Source organism: Cololabis saira, chromosome 24 (assembly GCF_033807715.1).
Source record: "Cololabis saira isolate AMF1-May2022 chromosome 24, fColSai1.1, whole genome shotgun sequence".
Taxonomy (NCBI): domain Eukaryota; kingdom Metazoa; phylum Chordata; class Actinopteri; order Beloniformes; family Belonidae; genus Cololabis; species Cololabis saira.
The window spans coordinates 16,255,144-16,279,710 of record NC_084610.1 but is presented as its reverse complement, the minus strand read 5'-3'; the positions used below and the strand labels follow the sequence as shown (position 1 = coordinate 16,279,710).

Here is a 24,567-nt window from a genome sequence, read left to right as displayed (position 1 = left end):
CCTGCCTGGCCCTAATACTCACAATATAGTGAAAAAGCATGTCAAATGAAAAGCAGGGGAGGATGTGCAAGAACACATCCTACCCGTTTTCTGAAGCTGCCACCATGAGGAATGGTGGTGTTGTATGGAGCCAAAACAAGGCCAAAAGTTTTGCTAATTTGAAAATAAAATTGTAATTGAAAAACTAAGATTTGAAACTGAAAAAAAAAGATGTGAAACTGAAAAAAAAAGATGTGAAACTGAAATAAAAATCTGAAACTGAAAAAAAGATCTGATACTGGAAAAAAAAATTTTTAACTAAAAAAATAAGTTCATGATCAAAACTCGATCAGGTTCAAATCATAGTTTTTCCATTACAATTTTATTTTCAAATTTGCAAAACTTTTGGCCTTGATTTGGCTCCATAGTGTTGATGCTGCAGCAGGAAGTGCAACCCGTTGGTCAGAAGGAGACACTAGATCCCAGTCCAAGCCTGTCCCTGCCAGGCCCAGCTGTTGACCTTTGACCCGTGGAGGGAAACCCTGATGGCTCCACCAACACCAAACACCCTCACAAGCTGGAGTCCAGTTTACTCACACACAAGTTAAACAGCCACAACGTTACTGGGAGTTCATGACTGACGAGACCCAGCTGGAGCTTCCTGCGTCTACATCACTGATGGAAAGGTGAAGGTCAAGGACCCCGACGGTGAGACACGCCCGGGTCTGGGTCTGGGTCTCAGCGGAGATCAACGCCGAATCAAACCCAGAATCTCTTAACGGAGATACTTTTCTTTCATCGGCTCTAAAACGTTTACGGAAGAGCATTAGGGCCAGGCAGGAGAAAAATTTAAATATTTTAGAGGAAGATTTTTTTTTTTTTCATTATGCACTTCGAGAAAAAAGTCGAAATGTTGAGGAAAAAAGTTGAAATGTCAAGATTAATGAAGTAATGAAGTAATTAATGAAGTACAATTTCGATGTTGAGGAAAAAAAGCGAAACTTCGACTTTATTCTTGCAATTGTATTTCAACATTAATCTCGACATTTTGACTTTTTTCTCGACATTTTGACTTTTTTCTCAATTGTATTTCAACATTAATCGACATTTTGACTTTTTTCTCGAGGTGCATAATAAAAAAATTGAAAGAATAAAGTTGAAATTTCATGAATAAAGTTGAAATACATTTACTTTTTTTCTCGAAATTGTATTTCAACATTAATCTCGACATTTTCCTCAACATTTCAACTTTTTTTTCCAACATTGACTTTTTTCTGTCCATAATGAAAAAAAATCTTCCCCCTTCAAAATATTTTTATTTTTCTCCTGCCTGGCCCTAATACTCTTCCAAAGTGAACAAAATATTCCTTTTCAAAGGCGCCGTCATCTCTGCAATGTTCTTTTATTATGGACCAAAGAGTCAGAAGCAAACACTGATTTAATGTTACAAATGGAAAAAAATAAGGACTTGTCTTCTCCAAGGAATTTCAGAGGTGTCAGTCTCTTTGACTGTACGGCTGCCGGTCCGGACCACCAGAACCCCCAGGTCTGTTCAGAGATTCTGCTGGAGTCAGGAAGGTTCCCGCCCTTACTGGAGGCACAACGTCACTGCTCCTCAATGACGCGCTTTTGAAATGAGACTCTTAATTATCACTAATTGGAGCCAAAAAGAAGAAGAAAAAAAACAAAACACACCTTAAAATCAGAAACTGTTTCCTTAACCATTAAAAAAGATTGAAGACACTAAAGAAATGGTTCCTGAAAGTATAGTGCAGCTATCCTTGTCCAGTTTCTGATATGTTTTGCATTTGTCTTATTTTGTCCTTTTTTTTGTTGTACTATAATTTTTTTCCTTATTAATTGTTTTCATCGAATGCTTAGGTCCGAGTGGTGGGTTTGGAAGGGAGTGAAAATATGTGTATAAAGTTTGTTTGACATCATTGTGGATGCCACCGTTTATAATAAAAAAAAATTTAAATATAAAAACATTTGATCACAAAAAAAAAAAGATTGAAGACAAAGAGCTGGAGGAAGCGAAGGGTCCAACCACCTCGTCCATCTGAGCACAGTGATGACGGCGATGTGCAAACAAACGTTCAAGACGATAAAAGAAGCCTTCTTCAGCGAGCTCGTCCTCTGAGACGCATCAGAGTGAAGGTTTCCTGCTCTCCTGTCCCTAATAATAATAATAATAATAATAATATCTCTGGACCGCACGTGAAGGACAGAGTTCAAAATACACAAGAGGATTTTCACTTCTGTAATTTTCCAGTGTTTCAGAAATTCTCTTATTACAATTTCAACCATTATCAAATATAATTGTTTTAATTAATATGTACAGATATCCAGACGTACGGAAGAGTATCAGGGCCAGGCAGGAGAAAAATAAAAATAATATTTTAGAGGAGGAAGATTTTTTTTTCATTATGCACTTCGAGAAAAAAGTCGAAATGTCGAGAATAATGTTGAAGTACAATTTCGAAAAAAGTCGAAATGTATTTCAACTTTATTCTCAAAATTTCAACTTTATTCACGAAATTGTATTTCAACATTAATCTCGACATTTTTCTCAAAATTGTATTTCAACATTTTGACTTTTTTCTCGAAGTGCACAATAAAAACAAATCTTCCCCTCTCAAATATTATTTCTCCTGCATGGCTTTAATACTCTTCCGTACCAGACGGGCCTGAAAGAGGTGAAACAGAAAGACTAACCCCCCACAAAAAGACCCCTGTAGTAAAAATGTTTAAGGCGTTTTGGTCTTGGGCCTGGGACGGACAGCCGTCCCCGGCGCCGCTGCTCTCCGAGGGTCAGAGTTCAGAGCTGGTCGTCGTCGCTGCTGTCCCAGGACGGCAGCCGCTTGGATCTCTGGGGGAGAAGTCTGTGTGTCTGTCAGGACTCCTCCCCGGCCTCCTGGTTGATGACGTGCTGGTAGCCTCGACTGCTCACCGGCTCCTTCCTCCAGCAGATGACGCCGAGCAGGAGGGCGATGAAGGCCACCAGTAGACAGCTGGACAGAGCCAGGCTCACGATGACCTCTGGAGACAACGAGAAGCATTCAAATGATGGAACCAATCCCTTCCTATTCATCTCAACAGGTGTGTGTGTGTGTGTGTGTGTGTGTGTGTGTGTGTGTGTGTGTGTGTGTGTGTGTGTGTGTGTGTGTGTGTGTGTGTGTGTGTGTGTGTGTGTGTGTGTGTGTGTGTGTGTGTGTGTGTGTGTGTGTGTACCGAAGAGTATTAGGGCCAAGCAGGAGAAAAATAATAGTTTAGAGGAGGAAGATTTTTTTTTTTTATTATGCACTTCGAGAAAAAAGTCGAAATGTCGAGATTAATGTTGACGTACAATTTCCAGAAAAAAGTCTAAATGTAGAGAAAAAAGTCGAAATGTCGAGAAAAAGTCTAGATTAATGTTGAAGTACAATTTCGAGAAAAAGTCGAAATGTCGAGAAAAAAGTCGAAATGTCGAGAAAAAAGTCGAAATGTCGAGATTAATGTTGAAGTACAATTTCGAGAAAAAAGTCAAAACGCAGAGAAAAAAGTCGAAATGTCGAGAAAAAAGTCTAGATTAATGTTGAAGTACAATTTCGAGAAAAGTCAAAACGTCGAGAAAAAAGTCGAAATGACGCAAAAAAGTTGAAAAGTCGAGAAAAAAGTCCAAATGTCGAGAAAAAAGTCGAAATGTCGAGATTAATGTTGAAGTACAATTTCGAGAAAAAAGTCAAAACGTCGAGAAAAAAGTCGAAATGACGCAAAAAAGTTGAAATGTCGAGAAAAAAGTCTAGATTAATGTTGAAGTACAATTTCAAGAAAAAAGTCAAAACGTCGAGAAAAAAGTCGAAATGACGCAAAAAAGTTGAAATGTCGAGAAAAAAGTCCAAATGTCGAGATTAATGTTGAAGTACAATTTCAGGAATAAAGTTGAATTGGCTTTACAATATTGATTTGAAACACATATCACACATATGCAGTTGCATAACTTCAGAAACGTCCCCTTAACATTCCACTCCAAGGATGTAAGTTAGTTAGTTAGTTACGGCTGCTGCTGCATAGCTGTCAGTCGCTCTGCTAACTGGATTTGATGGGCCAGAGGAGACATTTCCACTTTATTTACCTAATTGTATTTCAACTTTATTCTCGACATTTCGACTTTTTTCTCAACATTTTGACTTTTTTCTCGAAATTGTACTTCAACATTAATCTCGACATTTGTACAATAAAAAAAAAATCTTCCCCTCTCAAATATTTTTTTCTCCTGCATGGCCCTAATACTCTTCCGTAGTGTGTGTGTGTGTGTGTCTCACCTTTATCTCTCCCGTTGGAAGGCACCTGACACTCCTTGTCCCTGTCGTCGGAGATGGAGAGCTTAGTAATCCTCACAAAGTCCTCCAGGGGGCAGTCCGGGGAGCATCCCGGCAGCTGCAGCTGGTACGGAGGTACGGAGCTGTCGTTCCGGTAGAACATGGACACCCAGGCGGACCTGCCGGGACACACAGACGCTACTTTCTGCTGTTCTAATGAGCCTGGTTCTGCATCCAAATGCAACTTTAAATAGGAGCTTCGTACCCGTTGTCGTCCCTGTGCAGCTCGATGATGTGGCAGGAGGCGTACGGAGGCTGCTGGCCGCTGAACACGTTCAGGCTGGCCTGCAGAGCCGCCACCGTGGTGTCGTGCTGTGGAACGGACCCGCGTTAAGCTCAGGTTTGACTTTAACAGTGCGTGTTTAACACAAGTGTGGTGAAGCGCCTCACCGCTGAGAGCATCATCAGCCTGAGCCGCGACGCCGGACCCGGACCCGCCATCTTGGACAGATTCTTCACTATTTCCCCCAGCAGCAGCCCTGAAGGAGAAACAGAAACAGCATTTATTTATTACAGATCCCCATTAGTCCTCACTGCAGTGAAGAATATTCTTCCTGGGGACCAACACTGCACACATAAAACAATAAAATACAATCCTTACAGTTAAAACATAACTAAATCTAAACTAAAATGATTTGAGACGTAATGGAATTCAACCCTTAAATTGTTGAAACCAGCCAGAACCAAACAACAAAAAATATTCCATTTTACACACTCAGAAAAAAACAAAAATTTCAGAATAAACCAAGAATTTCAGAATAAACCAACTAACTAAAACTGACTTCCTTGCCAAGTACTGCTTTTCTTCATTTATTTTTGAATCTAGCTTTATTGTTTATCATGGTTAAATGCGGTGGCAGGTTATTCCAATGTGTTACTGCTCTATACGTTGTAGCCTCTTTAGTGCATTGGTTCTTGGTAGAGGAAGAGGAAAGTGAACACCAGAAGCATAAACACGATGTTATCAGAGATGTTCTGGTACTGTTGGGTTATGTTGTGTTCACAGGACTGAAGTGACTACAAGCAGGTCTGCTGGAATCAAAACACTCCGGTGTGCACGCAGCCCTGACCTCTGCTTTTCACCTGCGCTCCGGTCTTGCTCTAAATCATTTCTGGCTCATCTTCCTCCGTGTGACGATGAGCCAGTTTCAGCCGAGCTTCAGCCTCAACGACTGGATGGTCTTATAGCACATTTCCACTAGTACCTACTCAGCTCGGCTCAGCTCCACTCGGTTTGGTTCTTTTCCACCAGGGGTCTAACGTGCAGAGTAGATACTTTTCTGTAACTACTCTGTCGAGGTTCCAAGTGAGTCGGCTGTATCTGACATCATCACACTACAGAGTCAGACGTCTGAGTCAGGATGTGGAAATCAGAGAAAGAGCGACTCTGACGGCTTCTTGTTCATTTTATTCAACAGGCAACGGCAGCAAAAGTCTGTTTCATGATCCAACTCTGAGGTGCAGATGTTCATAAACCTGGTGGCTGAGGAGAGAATTAAAAAGGGATCTAGACGGGCGATAAGGAACGACCAGATCCACCAGGAGATCTGTCTCTTCATAGCTGCTCACGGCTCCAGCTGACTTTTCAGCAGCGCAGAGACAAACTAAAAAAATTAAAAAGCGTTGCAGCTTGAAGCTTCTCTCACTCTCATTTTTTAACTTGATATGGAACACAATCCACAGACCCAGCAGCACATCTATCATCTCCTCCAGGTTCTACATCTTTAGTGTTGTCTTCTTTGTTTAGATCAGAATCAAATCAAATACGACACAGCAGCTTCACTCCAACCTCCTACTTCTGCTCCAGGTGCTGAATTGTTATGGAAAAGAAACCAGGCCGAGTTGACAATCCTTAGTAATTTCGCACAAGCCTGAACTTCACTGAACGCGGAGTCCGTCATGAGTTTTCCTAGACTCCAAATTCAATTTAGCAGCTCGCTGCAGGGCTGAACAGGATATGACAGGTGAAAAGCAGAGAAGAGAAGAAAAACCAGACTAACAGACAAGAAGTGAAAACAGTTTCTCAAAATAAACCACAGACACACTTACCCCCCTGCAGCCGGCTCTTCTCTTGTTGCTTGTGGACCCCGAATGTGACCTGCAGCAATTTGACATCAGATTTGTAGAAACTTCCCCAGTAACAATATCTTTTAAAATTTAATGAATTATGATTTGACATTTGGAAGGAACAGAATGAAGTTTGAATAGAATTACAGGTAGTGTAAACCTTATCACAATAAAGGTGAAAAATGGTCAAGAATTGTAAGATAAGGTCATTTCAGACAGGTATAGGGCTTGGTCGTCTTGACGTCATCACTTGGCGGAGCCGCCATGTTGGAAGCTTCCATAGCTGCTCTTCACTGTTTACAGACGTGCTCCCTCTTCGTTGTGTCTTACTTGTAATCGCTAATAATAAATAAACACTAAGAACACAAGTGAGAAGCCCCAGCCTACTGCCCTCTTAACCTCAGCTGCAGGACTTTTACCCTTTAATATTATCTCTGGCTATGCCAGACGTTTTTTTTTCCCTGTTCCGTCTTACATGAACGTGCACTTTAAAAGGCCTCGTCTCCGGGGGTTGCGGGTTTGAGATCTTGCTCAGAAACACCTGTGTGAAACCTGCAGAGTTCATTGACTCCGTGCAGCTCCTGCTGGCGTCGGCGCACAAACAGAAACTCTCACCCGGAGACCAAAAAGTAAACCAACCAGCAAAAAAACAAAAAACACTGCAGAGGAGCCAAACTTTTTAATTTTAGACGCTTATTTTTGCCGGCTGTGCGTCTTTATGTCCCTGAAGTCGCTCACATCAGCGACTTCCGTAATGCGAGTTTCGTCCAGGGTGAAGGGTTTGACAGCTGCAGCTGTGGGGGACGTGTCCTCTGACAGGTAAGGAAACCACGCTACTATGATATTTTTAAATTAAACGCTATATGGTCCTTTTGTTGTGGGGAAACGCTTTATTTTGTGCTATTACACTGCTGTTTGTTTACACTCACAAGGCTGCCAACATGGCCACCGCGTCCCAGAATGCAACTTGGCGACCAAGCCCTATTGTTTATGAAGGCGTTTTATTTGATTTAATTTCTATGCATTTATGTCTGAGAATGATGGTGATTTAGTTTTCCTGTGTTGTTTGTGACTAAGGGAATTGTGTCTATTATAGTTTGTCATGTATAATGTTTGTCTGTTATGTATTAAGTGTTAATTTGTGTGTATGTCGGACCCCAGGAAGAATAGCTGATGCTGTTGCTAATGGGATCCTGGAACTCCCTACAGAAGACACTAAATCTGAAGGATCTCATCACTGTTGTTTTAATGTAAATTCTTCATCTTGTGTTTTAACCTAGCACACATTTTTATTTATCTTGTTGAGTGTTGAGTATTTTATTTATTTATTTTATCGAGTGAGTTGGTGGTGTCTGTTTTTAATTGTTGCCCTTTTAATGTTTTAATGACTGCTGTCTTGGCCAGGCTTCCCTTGAAAAAGAGGTCATGGTATCTAAACGGGGCCGACCTGGTTAAATAAAGGTTAAATAAAAAAAATAAATTAATTAAATAATGGGGATTCTAAATAAAACAATCAAACGTGACTAAAACTGAGACACGCCGGCCGGCGGCTCTTACCTGGAAGCCGAAGTCCTTGAGTGTTTTGAGCTTCTCCATGACGGCGGGGGTCACCCAGTCAGGAGCCGACTTGTTGTGACGCGACTGAGAACAGAAAACAACAAAAACAACGTGTTTTTCACCAAAGAGAAGAAAAACAGATTCTCTGAGGGGGAAGCGGAGCGTCTCGTCGGGTGGGTGTTATCTGGGCGGAGCCTCCGCCCTCTCACTAGAGACTGTGTTTGCAGCTTTTTCACACCCCGGCGCCGAATTATTTTGCGGCCCGGTGACCCGGCCGTGCAGCGGCGTGGAAAAGTTTAGACACCCTTAAATCACATGTCTGACACTTTGAAAAGCAACACAGGTCAAAATATGGTTTAGCATTTCAAGAAAGCTCTTTTCCTCATTTAAAAGGCAACCTCTCTGTTTGGATTGTTGCACATTCTAACAAAGGCTTGTTGGATTTTCTTTTTTTTTTTTTTATAATTTTATTTATTATTGAGCATTAATAGCACAGCACATGGATACAGACAAAAGGATTACAATGCTCATTTTTATATTTTAACACCCCTGCCCTCCCATCCCCTGAACAGGTTGTCACCTAACCAACAGAATTGGAAAATTTAATGAAAAAAAATAAATAAATAAAACAGAACATTGATGAATAGAGCAAGTTAACATGCACATAGGTATATACAGGACTGTCTCAGAAAATTAGAATATTGTGATTTTCTGTAATGCAATTACAAAAATGTCATACATTCTGGATTCATTACAAATCAACTGAAATATTGCAAGCCTTTTATTATTTTAATATTGCTGATCATGGCTTACAGTTTAAGAAAACTCAAATATCCTATCTCAAAAAATTAGAATATTCTGGGAATCTTAATCTTAAACTGTAAACCATAATCAGCAATATTAAAATAATAAAAGGCCTGCAATATTTCAGTTGATTTGTAATGAATCCAGAATGTATGACATTTTTGTTCTTTTAATTGTATTACAGAAAATAAAGAACTTTATCACAATATTTTAATTTTCTGAGACAGTCCTGTACACATACATACATACATACATACATACATACATACATACATACATACATACATACATACATACATACATACATACATACATACATACATACATACATACATACATACATACATACATACATACATACATACATACATACATACATGCATGCAGACACAAACACATACAGTACGGAAGAGTATTAGGGCCAGGCAGGAGAAAAATAATATTTTAGACGAGGAAGATTTATTTTTCATTATGCACTTCGAGAAAAAAGTCGAAATGTTGAGAATAATGTTGAAATACAATTGAGAAAAAAGTCTAAATGTATTTCGACTTCATTCACGAAATTTCAACTTTATTCTTGAAATTGTATTTCAACATTAATCTCGACATTACAACTTTTTTCTCAACATTTTGACTTTTTTCTTGACATTTTGACTTGCACAATAAAAAGAAAGTCTTCCCCTCTCAAATATTTTTTCTCCTGCATGGCCCTAATACTCTTCCGTACAAACACAAAACACAAAAGTAAAATATGGCCTATCAACATTGAAGCTGTGCACTAAACAAAACACGATTCACATGGATTTAATCCCATCTCCAATACCAGTGTAAGGTGGCTGCCATGCAGTTTCTAAGTGGGCGGCTTGTGGGATTTTTAAGCCTGCAACATGACTTTAAGCTCAGAGCCACGTGTGCAACATGCCAAGCGTCACATTCATGCACAGATTTCATTTTCTCACTGACAGAGCCAGCACTGATCTGTGGTTTCAGAGTCACGCTGCGAGGGACAGATGTTTACCGACATTCCCAACGCTCCCAACAGTGAACCGTCAGCCTGCTCTCAACCCTGAACACCATTCCTCTTGTAGGCAGCAATTCTTTATTACACCCTTAGAAAAGCCCTCGCTCATTTCTCACATCCTTCTATTGGTGTGCAGAGGTTTTTTCTCTTCATGGCTGGACTTTGAATGAGGGTGTAACACTGTTCTCCAAACTGTTCCCGGACATACAATTTTTAGAGGGGCCCAAACATTTGCATGTATTTGATTAGGGCTGAGGATCGACTCAAATGTCAAGATCGATTCGATTCCAATTCTTAACATTCAAAATCGATTATCAAGATTTGATTTGATCCGATTCCGATATCAATTTGAGTTCGTTTTATTGATTTTTTTTTTTTAAATAGATTTTTATTGATTTTTATCAAAATGAAACAGACATTGAACAACAAACAAGTGCTCTCTGCAATCACAAAGGTATCAAAACAGGAAGGAAAACATACCACCATCCAAAAAAAAAAAAAAAAAAAAAATTACTCAAGGTAGAATAGTCAAAAAAAAAGAAACTAATAATCAAATAAAAACCCTGCATCCCCACAACCCCCGGATACACTCCTCCAGTCCTACCGCCTCCCCAGCTACTGCCTCAGTCGGGTTAGTTTTATTAAAAATGTTTGAGCTGTTGCATGAATTATATGACTGTAGTTATGCAACCTATTAATACTAGTATTATATTGAGATTCAACAGCAAGTATTGCAGCTAATGATGCTGTAAGGACCAATCACCTCCCAGAATGCTGATAGAACTGCTTTCAGAAACATCGTGTGGGTCAGAATTATCAAACAGATCCAGGGCAGCAAACAGAGGCGTAGGAAATCGGTTTGATTTTTTCCCACATTCTGTTTTTACATTTTCAGTCTATTTCGGTTTTTAATTTTTGAGAATTTGGTTTTTAGCATTTTATGCAAATGTAACAAGACAATATATAAAGTAATGAAATATAGACAATGTGTGCAATTATCATTTTAAACATATTTAAAGGCAAAAACACGGCACTAGTTATTCTCGTGTCCAACAAAACATCCTTTTTTGGTCATAAACCAAAAAATACCAAAATTTGCAATGTAATGATGGGGGGAAAAAAAAAAAATACAAAAAAAAATAAATCAATCTTTAGACAAATAAATCGATTTTTAGGAATTAATATAAGAATCGAATTAGAATTGGAAAACCGATTTTTTTTCAACACAGGCCTATATTTGATAAGTTTAAAGGGATGCTATGTAGCACAACCAGTCCAGACCACTGGGGGGCAGCATTAAGATTGGGCTCACAGCTGTTTAAGGCTTTAACCACTCTTGACATTTATGATAGTTTATCATTATCAAAATTAAAGGAGCAATACACTAAAAGGTTAAATCTATTTAAATACAGTAGAAATAAATGTGAAACTGTAGCTTAACAGGAGTGTTTCTGAAACAACTACTTGCCAAAATATCCAAACGCAGAATCACGAGCACAAAACGCTGAAATTTGGTCCGTAACAGGCAGATAAATATGTTCAAAAGACTAGAAGACAAATATGTCCATCATCTGTGTGTGTGTGTGTGTGTGTGTGTGTGTGTGTACCTCACAGAAGAGTGTGTCATATACGCTCCACACGGATTCCACGGTGGTTTTCTTGAGTCCCGTTTTATTCCTCACCAGGTTTATAATATCCTGAAGAGAGAAAAGAGGGAAGAAATGTTAATTAAGGAAACTGTATTTTCCTTTAATTTAATATAGAAGACAATGAAATATGCAGAGACATATTATGTGATTAAAAATAATCTGGAAAAGATGTAGTTAGAAATCCCCAAAATCTACCTCCAACACAGACTGAGTGGACTTCAAATTCTCATTCACAAGGTTGGGATGTGAAAGTAATAGACATGGTAATAAAGAATAATAATAATATTAAAAACAAACATATTAAGGATAGTCATAGTAATAAAGATCAGTTCATTCAGCTAGTGATGGCTCTCGAGTAGCGGAGTAAACAGGAAGCATGTTCTGATCTGATGAAAGAATGATCAGTTCAAATGAATACTGGAGTGTGGGGATTGTTGTAGTGTTCAAAATTAAAATGATGTTAAAATAAGTCACAGAGAAGAAAATCTGTTCAAAATTGATACCAGCTTTGTCAAAAAAATATGCACTGAAAGATCTCTGAGCATGTGAAATGTTTTTTTCATTGTTTTTTAGGAGAGTAACTCACACTGGAAACAATGTGTGATTCCTTCTGAACAACAGATATTTATTTGCACTTTTTTCTCTTATGTTCAGTTAGTTTGATAAATAAAGGGTTCTTTGTTGCCACACCGTGATTTTGTCATTGTGTATATTTTGTCCATTTTGTAAAATGAATTCCTAACATCCTCATAAGAGGACATCACTTTTTAGGAAAACTACAACAGGTATATTGATAATACTTCTTTTTTACACTTCTTAGGTTCTAATAATCCCAAATAACTAGAATGACTCAAAAATGCATCGCTCAATTTTGTTGGGGTCTCAGGAGGGTAGAGTAGAGTAGAGCAGAACAAAAAGCAGAGTAGAGGCTACCTGGTACATGGTGGTAACATTGATGAACTCTTCTGTGTGTTCAGTTTCATTCATCAGCTGACGGTAGCGGGGACAGTCTCCCAAAGGAAACGAGAGGAGCTGAAAAACAAACATATGACATCAATACGGTTCAAACATAAACAAAAGGAGTCCTGATAAAATCATCTCCGTTTCACCAACCCTCTCCTGGCTCTGCGGCACCGTGTGGACCGGTATGGGCTGCCACTTCAGGTCGGGCGTGAACACCTGCTGACCGCTGGGGGGGTAGAGGCCTGGAGGATGAGAGACACAATGTTGTCGGGCCCTCAGAAATTAAAAAATGGTGTTGAAAAAATAGATTTCCCAATTCTAAATCGATTCTCATATTAATTCCTTAAAATCGATTCATATGTCTAAAGATCGATTTTTTTTTTGATTTTTTTTGATTTATGTATTTTTTTTTACCATCATTACATTACAACTTTTGGTTATTTTTGTGTTTGTCCCCAAAAAAGGAATGTTTTGTTGGACACGAGAATAACTGGTGCCATGTTTTGGCCTTTAAATACTGTATGTTTAAAGGTATGAAAACATTAAAGTGTTAGGTTATAATTGCATAAATTGTCTATATTTCATTACTTTATATACTGTCTTGGGGTTACATTTGCAAAAAATGCTAAAAACCAAATGCTCAAAAATTAAAAAACAAAATAGACCGAAAATGGAACAAATAAAAACGGAATGTGGGAAAAAATAAAACCGATTTCATCCGTCTCTGTTTCCTCCCTGGATCTGTTTGATAATTCTGACCCCCAAGATGTTTCTGAAAGCAGTTATACCAGCTTTCTGGGAGGTGATTGGTCCTTACAGCATCATTAGCTGCCAATACTTGCTGTTTAATCTTAATATAATACTAGTAGTAATATTTTGCATAACTACAGTCATATAATTCATGCAACAGCTCAAAAAACAGTTTTAATAACACTAACCCAAATCAATATCGGAATCGAACCGGATCAAATCTTGATAATCGATTCTGAATCTTAAAAATCAGAATCAAATCAATTCTTGACATTTGAATCGATCCCCAGCCCTAGAAATGAAGCATTGTGGGTAGAGGGACGGGAAGTGCTCAGACCTGCGAGGTTGGCCTCAGCGCTCATCAGGGTTCGATCGTAGTCTGTACTGCGAACTGAAATCTGATTCAAAACAAACAAAAAAGATACAAACACGAATCATTTAGCCTCGCAGCTTCTTGGTTTATTTGTCATGAGACGTAAAAGCCAAGAAGCAGAACCGATCTCTCACCTCGTGTCGATCGTAGGATTCATTGAGGAAGTTCTGGTATCGGGTCCTCAGAAACTGGCCCAGCTCGAAGTGCTGCCTCATCCCCTCCTGAAAACACACGTCAGCTGTTACAAGGAGGTGGTTAAAACCTGAATCCCCCACTATAGATGAATGGATAGGAATAATATAGGAAATATATCTAATGGAAAAGTTGTCATTCTCTCTAAAAATGGAGAAGGAGAAATTTTACCAGATGTGGTCTGAGTGGACTGAGAACATAAAACCTATTAGGTCTGACTTTTGCTAACTTGACAAAAATAAGGAGTGGGATCAAAATGTGTTTTGTAATAGGATATATTGATTTATACTACGGTCTGTGTGAATACTCTATTCTGATTGGCCCGGCAGGTGTAGATGATGACTCATAACCGACACCTAGAAAACAAGTTCGCTCAAATTGCCTGATAACTTTAATATCATTGCGCTGGATCAACTGCCAGGTGGTAACCATGGCAACAGAGATTCAGAGAAGAAGAGCCGGCTACCGCAGGACGGAGACATGAGTGATTTTGTCATTTCTTTTAATTTATTTGGTGAATTTAACAATTTTGATGACTGGGTGCAGAAGAGAGAAAAGAAAATAGCCGAGCGGAGCTGAGCGGACTAGAATATCTCCCGTTACCAAGGAAACTGAGTTATGGCCTGTTAAAAAAAACTTTGTAGCTTACCAGGTTCCAACTACAGATGAGAGATTAAATAGTCCGCTCAGCTGTGGCTTGTTATAAAACTAATGATTTAAACTGAAAACACATTAAAGCATGAATTACTGATTTAATATTTATGTTTTTTGGTAAGTGATTGTGGTGTAAGCGGGATAATGGACATTATCAAAAATATATGGATGTATATTCATGATAATGTACACCTCGTCGGGCATCATCCCTTACATAATCTACAGCACAATCTGTACTCATTCTGCTTTGTGTGTAATTTTCTGTATGTAATATTTAAGATGAGAAGCTTTCCATGTTCCATTTAAATATTTTACAAAGAAAATTCTGGGAAGTTCTACAAAATGTCATGCCAATTATGTTAACTTACTTGAAGTGATTTTGACGCTATGTAAATCTGCATCTGTGTAATCAAGGCTTTTCCAAATAAAAGATAAAAAGAAAAAAAAAAAAGAAAACACACATCATGGAGGTGACCGCGACACTCCAGCGAACTCACGTGCACACTTGAGCCGAGTATTAACGCTTCAAAATAAAACATTAAATGCATTCAAAGTAGATGCAAATGACTGATCTGCATAGTGCTGATAGTTTGCATGCATGAGAAGTGGACAATAAAGTATCTCACATGTTTAATGGAGCCACTTTCGTGCAAAAACACTTATTAATGCACATCTTTGTTTTATTTCAATCAGTTTCCACACTTTGAAAAGGCAGACGTGACGGTCAGCATGGGACAATCAGGAGGTTTCTTCTCAGAGAAACTCACTCGGGGACAGAGTGAGGAGATAAGTTACGTGGGCGGAGCCTGGACAGACACTGTTCCTCTTTATCAAAGGCAGTTGAGGTGGTTGTGTCATGTGGTCAGGGATCCTGTCGAGGGTGCATGCCCTGACACGCTGCTGCTACGCTCTCACTGAGACCTGGGAACTTTACTTTAACATTCACAACTTTCACTGCTCATTTTAAATATTCACAAATTGTAACTTTTGTTGCATTTGTATGAAAAAAGTAAGATTGTCAAGTTTCTCAGGTTTTTTGCCATGCAAATTTTCCCCACTTGAAAGGGATGTCATCTACCGAGAGTCTTTTAACTGGAATCCACTCAATGACCAGACAGCTTTTCCTTTTCTTTCTTTTATTTCCAAGGTGCATAATCCATTTTTTGCCATTAGGTGAAAAACCTTTCAATCAAAACACACAAAAAGAAAATGCTTACATTCTGTACATAATTCCAATTATTATAATAGGAAATAAGCATACAAAATACGAGATAAGTGCATAAAATACCATAAAATAAACACCTAAATAAATAAATACTGTGAAACCCAAACCTTAACATTAAATTGCAAATAAAGTTACCCATTTGTCAATTATTTTAGCATGTTGTCAGGTAAGTATGAATTTCACTTCGTTTTAATATTTATTGTCGGCCTGTTTTTAGCATGTTTCAGGTAAGTATGAATTTCACTTCTTTTTTAACATTTTAATGCATTTTGACATAAATTGTCTCACCTTCAACTGATGCTTAACCATTACTGCATGTATTTTTAACATGAATTATTATTTTTAACATGAATTAATTTTAACATGAATATTCTTTTTAACCTTAATTACATTTACGAATTACAAATTTTAATTAATACAATGAAATTACATTTAAAGAATGAAATTGAATATTAAAGTATGAAAATAATAAGAGTAAAATAATATGAGCAAGACTGTTGTAGATGGGGTCTTTCTTACTTTAACAGCTCCATTTTTCAGTCCATGTGTCCTTTTACCACCTGTTTTTATCTATTTATTTGTGTTAATTCCACTCTACACACAGGAAATAATGAACACATGGGGTTTAGATCTGTGGTTCCCTCTGTTGAGGCATGGAGGAGGAGGTGTGATGGTGTGGGGTGGTTTTATTGGCAACTTGCATTCATGTTAAACTGAAGGCGCACTTCACCAGTGCCATAACCGCAGCACTCTGCAGAAACGTCCAACCCCGTCTGGGTGTCACTGCAACAATCAGCTGTCATCAACAGCAGCTGCCCGGCTGATAATGTAGATTATCCAATAACTGAAAAATGATTAATTTTTAATGCTTTGCACACAAGTCTTTATGTGCATAGTTGTTCATTGCACATGATGAAGCATTTGAAACTGAGTTTGCACTGTTTACAGAAACTGTTATAAACAGAACTAGAGGGAGCTTGAAGGGTTATAATGCATCATAAACCAAACTAGATACAATGAGGCTGTAAAACGACACTGTATGCGTGTGCTCTGCTGAATTATGGCTCTGGTTGGTAACTACGTGGAAAAAATACTCACGTTAGAAGTTTAATTCCTCTTTAATTCAGAATTAAAATTAAATCCGATTTAAAATGAGTAAAAATTACCATGTAAACACCTAATTCCAAATGAAAATGGCCATTCCGAATTAAACTTAATTCCGAAGTAAGCGGCTGGTTTATTCCAATTTTAAATCCGAATAGAATAATTCCGCGATCATGAATACACTCATTCCTCTTTAAATTAATTCTGGTCTTTCTGCACTGCTCGTTCCCTCGCCCGTCTGTCTCCATTATATTCCACGCTGGGCTTGTTTTCGAAACAAAGTTTCAAGATGGCAGCACGCATTAAACGGTGATCAAGAGTAACTTCCGGTCCGCCCCCCTATCCAATCAGAACCTTCCCAACCCACAGACCTTAAGCGGAATTGGATAAAGCCAATCAAACGTGTTTTCCATGTAAACCTCAATTCGGAATTACTATTTCCATGTAAACTCGAAGGAAAATAGTTTAATTCTGAATTATTTAATTCAGAATAATTAATTTAGAATTAAAAAACATAATGTAACCGTGGCCACTGTCTCCAAACATGACTGACTTCTAGATGGAAGAGGTGTGTGTGCCTGGCCTCTACCCGTAAAAGGGACAGGGCGTGTACGCATGATGTATGGACGGGACGGTTCCTTGTGACAATCAGTCAACAGCAGCGAGGCCTAATCTAGATATAATCAAAAATGTGTGTTCTGTATCTCAGCAGGAAGACTAGAAAAAAAAAAGGTTGTATTTAAAAGCCAACGTGAGCCAGAGGGCGAATCGGGAGTTTGATGTGCCTGAGCACTAGAGATGGGAATTGATACGATTTTTAAGATTCCAATTCCATTTTGGATTCTGCGTACCGATTCGGTTCTTTAACAATTCCCTTATCGCTAGTCTACCCATTTGGAAAAAAAGGACAACAATGATAGGGAGTGTTCACTAGTTAATTAGTTACCTGCAGTATTATTAGCCAAGGACATGCTAACGTTGCTGATGCTTCTGGAAAACGCAACATTCCTTGATCATTATTGCTGCTGTGTGCGCAAATGTTTTTGCATGTTGGTAGAATTTCCTCCCTTTGACGAAATATTCACTTAGCAAATATTGCAAGTTAGCGTGATGTCGTCTTTTTTACTGAAATGGAACCAGACTTTTGAGCGTTTGGGCGCCATATTTACTATCGACTGCTGGCTTACGCACGTTACGCAACATGCGTGATGACGTCATTCATGCTCAACTAATCCAAAAAGAGAATCATTCGAAAAATATGCAAACGATTCCAAGGAACTGAAACACTGGGAACCGGTTCCGAACAAGAACCGGTTCTTGATTCCCATCCCTACTGGGCACAGCACGGCAGAACCCAACTAGCGTGAGTGCACCCTTAAAAACCTCAGGTGGGATTTAGGATCAAACAATGGATTTCCTGCAGCAAATCTTGGATAAACTCCTTTAAAAGTTACAAAGTGAGACAGTGGTGATACCTGTGAAAGCTGTCCGAAGCCTTGCGGCCAGTCGGCCTCCTGATACGGGTCAGTGGGGTAGGCTTTGACCGGCGATCTGTCACCATGACGAAACAACTGAAACGCAGAAAGAACAGATGATTTGGCATCATGCAACCAACTTTTCCCTTTTACTGAAGTTTCATTATGGCATGAAGAAAGTCTTTAGATTATGTATTTAAAGATAAACATGATGCATTGTGGTGATTATTTGACTGCAACGGTAACGGATCTGCTAAATTAATCAAGGCAGTCTGATAAACAAATGCAAACAGTGATACGTCTTTAAAGTCTACTCCCGCGGAAACCTTTGTTTTGTCTTTAGCTGACTCAGCAGTGGTTATAACATCCAGTCAGCTGATTGTAAACTTCAAAGGTTTTTTTTTTCAGCTCCTGAAAACATCAGATATGAAACACTGAAACCAGTTTCTGCAGACTAATCCTGAAAACATAAAAAAAAATCTATTTAAAAAATGAATTTTACACAGCTAGATTTTTCAACTGCTGGTTTATAAATATAAGAGGACATTGTATTTATATTAATATCAGTTCATTACCTCCTATTATTGCTGGGTGCAGTTACAACTGCAACAAATATCTATATAAAACGGTTCAAATTCTCGATTCTCCAACCACTGAGAAAGAATTGTGGTTTCTTGGTTTTCTCACCAGAAGTGAAACTCGTCACGCATGACAGAGACATCCATAACAACCAAAATAATGTAGTGTGTAAACACTATTTGTAGGGTGGATTATCCCTTTCCGAGTCCTAATCTGCTCTGCTCCAGGAACCATTCACGGCCCTCAGGAAGGGAACTATTTCTGAGAATAAATGCAGCAAGAAGACCATGTGTGTTAGGTAACTTCAAGACAGTTGCAGAATCAGTCCAAAATAAGATAAAATAAATCAATGCTGAGCTTTTAGCCTGAAACTGATTGATTTCACACATTAGCTGCTCGTTGGGCTCAAATATATTTGAATTCTCACATCCCTTTTCTCTCATGATGGAAGAAAAAGGGATTAGAAAGTTTTCCAAACTCAAGTTTGTCATCCTCCAACTCTCAAATGCTTCTTATCTGAGGGGCTTGAATAGAAAGTAATCAAAGACACCCAAATGGAAGTAGAAGTGTTCCTTTCATGCAGTGTGGAAGAAGAGCTGGTGTCACGGGAGGAACAACACATGGCAGTGTTTCTGTGAAAGCTGCTCAAAGCTGGAAGGTCAGACAGGTAATGCAACTAAAATGTCCAAGTTTCCAGCTATCTGGCGGGTTGTGTCCTTATTGAAGCAAGAACGTGTTGGAGAAGATATTGATTAAAGCCCAATAAAAGAGTAAAGGTTAGTTGTTAGCCCTCCAAGGCAACGTTCAGGGTTCCTACACATTTTTCAAGGTAAAATTCAAGCACTTTCAAGGGTCATTTTCAAAATTTTCAAGCACCTTATCGCTGGGGTAAAATATCTAAGGAATATATATACTCATAATTATGTTTTCCGCCTTTTAAATCACAATTGTGTACATTGTATCATGCTGTAAACATCTAGTTATGTTTCATCTTACTGATTCTATTTCTCCTTGTAATTCAGATTCAGAAAAACTTCAAATTTCAAGGCAACTGAGCAGCAAAACGTTGAAGGTATCAAATAGGATAATGAAAACTAAAAATAAAATAAAATAAACAGATAAGTGGGGCATGTCTCATATGTACAAGAAATGTGCAAAGAAAAAATTTACAAAAAAATATATAAATATAGGAATGTCAGAAAAAATGTACAATAGAGTGACTGTGGTTTAAATAAAATATACAGTGTAAAGTGTAAATATACAGTGTAAAGTGACAGTGTAAAGTGTAAATATACAGTGTAAAGTGACAGTGTAAAGTGTAAATATACAGTGTAAAGTGTCAATGTAAAGTAATATCCAAACCATGCAGTCTGATCTCAATTTTGTGAATGACAGAGTTATAATTTCAAGCACTTAAACTAAAATTCAAGCACTTTTCAGGCCTTGAAAACACAACATTGAAATTCAAGCACTTTCAAGCACTTTCAAGGATTTCCAGCCCCCGTAGGAACCCTGAACGTTTCAATAGCCAAGACTACAAAAACAAGTACTTTCTTTAAAATAAGGTCATCTCCAATGGGTTATTTTTATGCCGAATTTACTGCAGGACCTCAAAGATTTCAAAAGACTTGTTGTGTATCCAGAGAAATGTGTATTTTGCAAGTAGGAGAAGAAAACGCAACAATTTGAAAAATGTTGAATGGGGTTTGGCGGAGCATTGGCGTCGCGGATGTAGATGTGGATTTTACTCACCACGGTCACGTAGGCCAGCTGTCTTTCTGCAGCTACCTGTCCGCAGCAGGACAAGGAAAGGAACAGAAACACGGCGGCGGACACCATGTTCTCCTCGGTGACTGGACGGCTGAGCAATCCTGGTGAGAGACGCCGCTGCAGGGGAACAGCGAAGTGTCCGGCTGAAGCCTGATTTATGGTTCCGCGTTACACCGCGTTACACCAACGCAGGCTACGCTGTACCCTACGGCGTAAGCTCTGCGTCGATGTAACGCGGAACCATAAATCAGGCTTGAGCCGATATCACCAGCCCACAGGACCGGAAGTTCCAGCGTAAAAGTAGCTGATAGTTGTACAGAAAATACAGCTGTAAGGGGAGGAAACGCCATAAAGGTGTATAACAACAAGTCTCTGATATAACATTTTTAAAACTTTAATATATTTGCGTGCACACCTGCACTTTTTACTCAATATAAAGGCACACTTGCTTATTGTAGATTTTATTTTTGAAAGGTCAATGTTAATTTAAACGGAAGCGAGCGTACAACCAATCAGTGCCCGCCCTCGTTGTCATGGGAGCCGCGCCACAAAATGTCAGTTGAAGCTTTTTTTTAAAGGGGACCTATTATGGCATCTAATACCTATTTTAAAGGAGCTTGAGGCAGGATTTATGAAAAAAAATTGTATACGTTTTAATTTTTTTAGTAATAATGTCAGATGAAGCGTTCCAAACCCAAAAGAATGAGCCCTCTAGCGTATCTCTCCGTTGCCTTGAACAGGCTGTGTGCTGCAAAATGTGCTGCAATTCTGGGCCCGAATTTCCCGCGCTGTCCTGTGGATGTGACGTCACATGACGCTGCATGTGCGTTCTCCCCGTTCTCCCGTGCCGGCTTCACTGTTGGCTGCAGTACCCCCGGCGGTCGTCGTGGCGCTAATGAGTCTAATTTCTTATTCTTGCCTCAAGCTCCTGTAAGACAGGCCTTGAATGTCTTAAAAACAAGCTTTTGATTGTTTTTGCTAAATAAATTAGAAATTCAGCCTCTGAGCCATGTCTTTATCTTCCCATTCTCTAACTTCATTATCTATGCAGGATTCTGAGTGGGCGGGGAGGCTATGATAATGAGGCACTGTGCTGATTGGCTGCCTGAATGACGCGATACCAAAGATCCTCTATACAGAAGATAGTGCATTACCGTTACTGCCAATGGTATGAAATGGTATACATTTCCGGTCTCCTAAGTGGGCGTGGTCACCCCTCTGACCTCACTTCCTGTCTCCTAAGTGGGCGTGGTCACCCCTCTGACCTCACTTCCTGTCTCCTGTCTTCCAAAAAGACTTAAATAATAAAAATAACAGTATTATTAAGCAAAGAAGCAAGTTTTATTTTAGTTTTAAACTTAATTTTATCCGATGGGAAAACGATGAGAGCCAAATCTCGCGAGAGTGTGTTGCTCAGAGAGAGACAGGTCTCAAACAAAGAGATTTGACTGATTAGGAGATTTTCTCCTAATCTGTCGGTCTGAAAATTGCCATTTTGGTGTCAGAATGTTCAGAAGGTTTGTGACTTTTGAAAAATGGGCCGCATATTTACTTAGGTTACTATGGGGCGAAGGAATTGGTAATAATCTGTCCTCACGTTCACTTTTCCCATACGACTCAATAGACTCAGGACCTACTTCCGGTCTCCTAAAGGGGCGTGGCAGTCACGTGACACAGATACAGGAAACCCAACCGTAGTGGGCTGTCCCCATGGCTGTCTCGTTTATTGAACGTCTCTGGCAGCCCCCCAGTCTCGCGCTCAGCAGGCACGCCGATTTTTTCCAGTGGCCAGCCGCGGTACTGCAACAAAAAATCCCATGGGGCCCAGAAAGCTTTTTTCCCATAGACCGCAATAGTAAAAGAGAAGCCTCTAAAACTGTTCACAGGACACCTCCAGCTGTAATCACCGGCAATTACTAATCTTTGTCTTCTATATTTTTAAGTCATGGACTTTATATCCGTCAAAAATGTTTTATAACGGCCAGAAAAGTCAAAGAAAAGTCTCTTTCTGGGCGTGACGTCACGGATGACGTCACAGCCGTGTCCGTGCATTCCACGGATGTTTTATATTAATATATATTATGTAATTATATTATATTAATACATTAATCATATATGTGATGCTATACATGTAATAATATACATGAATTAATATATTATTTGAATACATATTATATTAATACTCGTTCTCATTGCCCCGGGGCATGATGGGAGGCCCCAGAGCATCATGGGAGGTGACTCAACTGCGCATGCTCTATGGGCCCGTGTACCAGGAAGTAAACCAGGAAGTCCGAGATTTTTTCGGCGGATGCGCTGGCTGAGCAGAATGCATTGAAATGAATGGGCGGCCATTTTTGGTACAGTATCCAGTTATATAATACATCCATGGTCTCTGGCGATACACCATGTCACTACCTGATGTGAGTCGCTACCCGATTTGAGTCACGCATGCGCAGTTGCGTCCAACAACAGGGAATGTTATGCTATATAAGGGTATTGATGCAAAAAATCTTTATATTATTTTTGGCAAAAAATATTTATATTATTTTTAGCAAGCATAGCTAAGCATGATAGCCAAATTACCTTTCAAGATGTAATTACTCATAGAACGAGTAATCTTCCATTTGTCAGCTTTTCCCAAACTGGGATGGAACTTCCGGATTCCATGTAGGCATGGAGCTGATGGAAAACATTAAAGTCGCTCATTTTAATCAATAATCGGGTAATGACAACACTACTTCTCCACTGAAATGCACATGTTGGACGCGACTGCGCATGCGTGACTCAAATCGGGTAGCGGACTCACATCAGGTAGTGACACACCGCTACAAAAAAATGGCGGAAGCTCCGGCTGGCGGAGTTAGTTGTGGGCGTGGTTTCACGCATCGGAGGCCAACCTATGTAAATCGTGCCCGTCGTTACGTAACGACGGGAGCAGAATCTGAACGGCTCGTAGATCCACATCACACTGGATGGCTCATCCGGGCGGCTGTGCAGACACTGCAGAATTTGGTTGCTTTCCTCCTTCTCTGAGTTGGCAGGCTGAGGGGAGACAACTTTATATATGTTAAAGCAAGAAAAAACTTGTTTTTCATAATAGGTCTCCTTTAAGTAGAGATGCTTTAATTTATAAATTGCACGTTTAATAAAAGATTAGCAGAGAAAGAAGCTTTGAACATCAACGTCAAATACAAATAGCAAATCTTAATGCATGGCAGACATTTAGTGCAATGTACCTCATGCGCGTGTGGGTTTGTAAACACAACACCTTATCTTACCAAAATCCAGAAACTGCTTCATTGAAAGAGGGGAAGGAGAACATTTTGAATAATAGTCAATGTCCTTTCCATTCGACAGGCTGCTCCTCAAAGCCCTTAAAAGCCTCATGTTGACATGTCAGTTGAAGCTTGTTGCTGTTTTAATTTCAAGGATTTTAACTAAAGTCTTCAAAACATTAAAAAAAAACATTCAGATCACTATTAATGATTAATGGTTGGCTCATCTGAAAACTGGAGGGAAAAAGTGAAATGCTTTTTTTACTTTCTTTTTTAAGAGAATTGTCTCTTAATACGATATGTTTGGATTACGATTTGCCAGTTATTTCAAGAAGCATTAAACATGTAATTTAAGATATTTAGTATGCTGTTTAGCTTGCAGGACATTTAGCAGAGATTGTCCACTCTGAACATTTAGACTAATATCATTTTGAAATATCAGAACGTTACAATGTAAACTAAATCACTTTTCCAGAAGTTATTTACTTCAATTGCTTGGTAATATTTTAGAGGGAAATTCTTGTTTTTAAAAAGGTTAGTTTTGGCACTATCTTAAACAAGTAAACATACATTAATGATTTAAGCTCTCTCACTGCAACTCTGCATGTAGCACCAGGATTTATCCTAGTTCTTCGTGTTGCTCTGTAATTACAGGGACATCCTAGGTGAGGGTGCAGGTTTTCGACACAGTTGTGGCCAAATACTAAGAACAGGAAGTAAAAGAAACCTGCAACGGCACCTATCAGGTTTCTGAAAGGTGCTTTCAAAC

General features: G+C 39.0%; 1 protein-coding gene across 1 annotated transcript; it reads right to left on the bottom strand.

Annotated features, from left to right (window-relative positions):
• Positions 1 to 2,162: 2,162 nt before the first annotated feature.
• Positions 2,163 to 20,644, bottom strand: LOC133424903 (lysosomal acid phosphatase-like). Its single transcript, XM_061715484.1, has 13 exons — positions 20,506 to 20,644; positions 18,175 to 18,270; positions 13,659 to 13,745; positions 13,489 to 13,549; positions 12,552 to 12,643; positions 12,372 to 12,470; positions 11,397 to 11,486; positions 7,965 to 8,048; positions 6,390 to 6,438; positions 4,731 to 4,819; positions 4,546 to 4,652; positions 4,284 to 4,459; positions 2,163 to 3,018 (listed from the first exon to the last, which is right to left on the bottom strand). The coding sequence occupies exons 1-13, from the start codon at positions 20,590 to 20,592 to the stop codon at positions 2,873 to 2,875; spliced, it is 1,263 nt and encodes a 420-aa protein (XP_061571468.1). The 5' UTR covers positions 20,593 to 20,644; the 3' UTR covers positions 2,163 to 2,872.
• Positions 20,645 to 24,567: the final 3,923 nt, after the last annotated feature.

Bases quoted from the DNA above. Each gene is read 5' to 3' on its own strand.
- LOC133424903 (XM_061715484.1), bottom strand. From the start codon at position 20,592: ATGGTGTCCGCCGCCGTGTTTCTGTTCCTTTCCTTGTCCTGCTGCGGA. The intron at 4,820-6,389 runs GTAAGTGTGTCT...TTTCTCCTTCAG, and splicing joins GAAGAGCCGGCTGCAGGGGG to GGCTGCTGCTGGGGGAAATA. The intron at 4,460-4,545 runs GTACGAAGCTCC...GTGTCCCGGCAG, and splicing joins CTGCACAGGGACGACAACGG to GTCCGCCTGGGTGTCCATGT.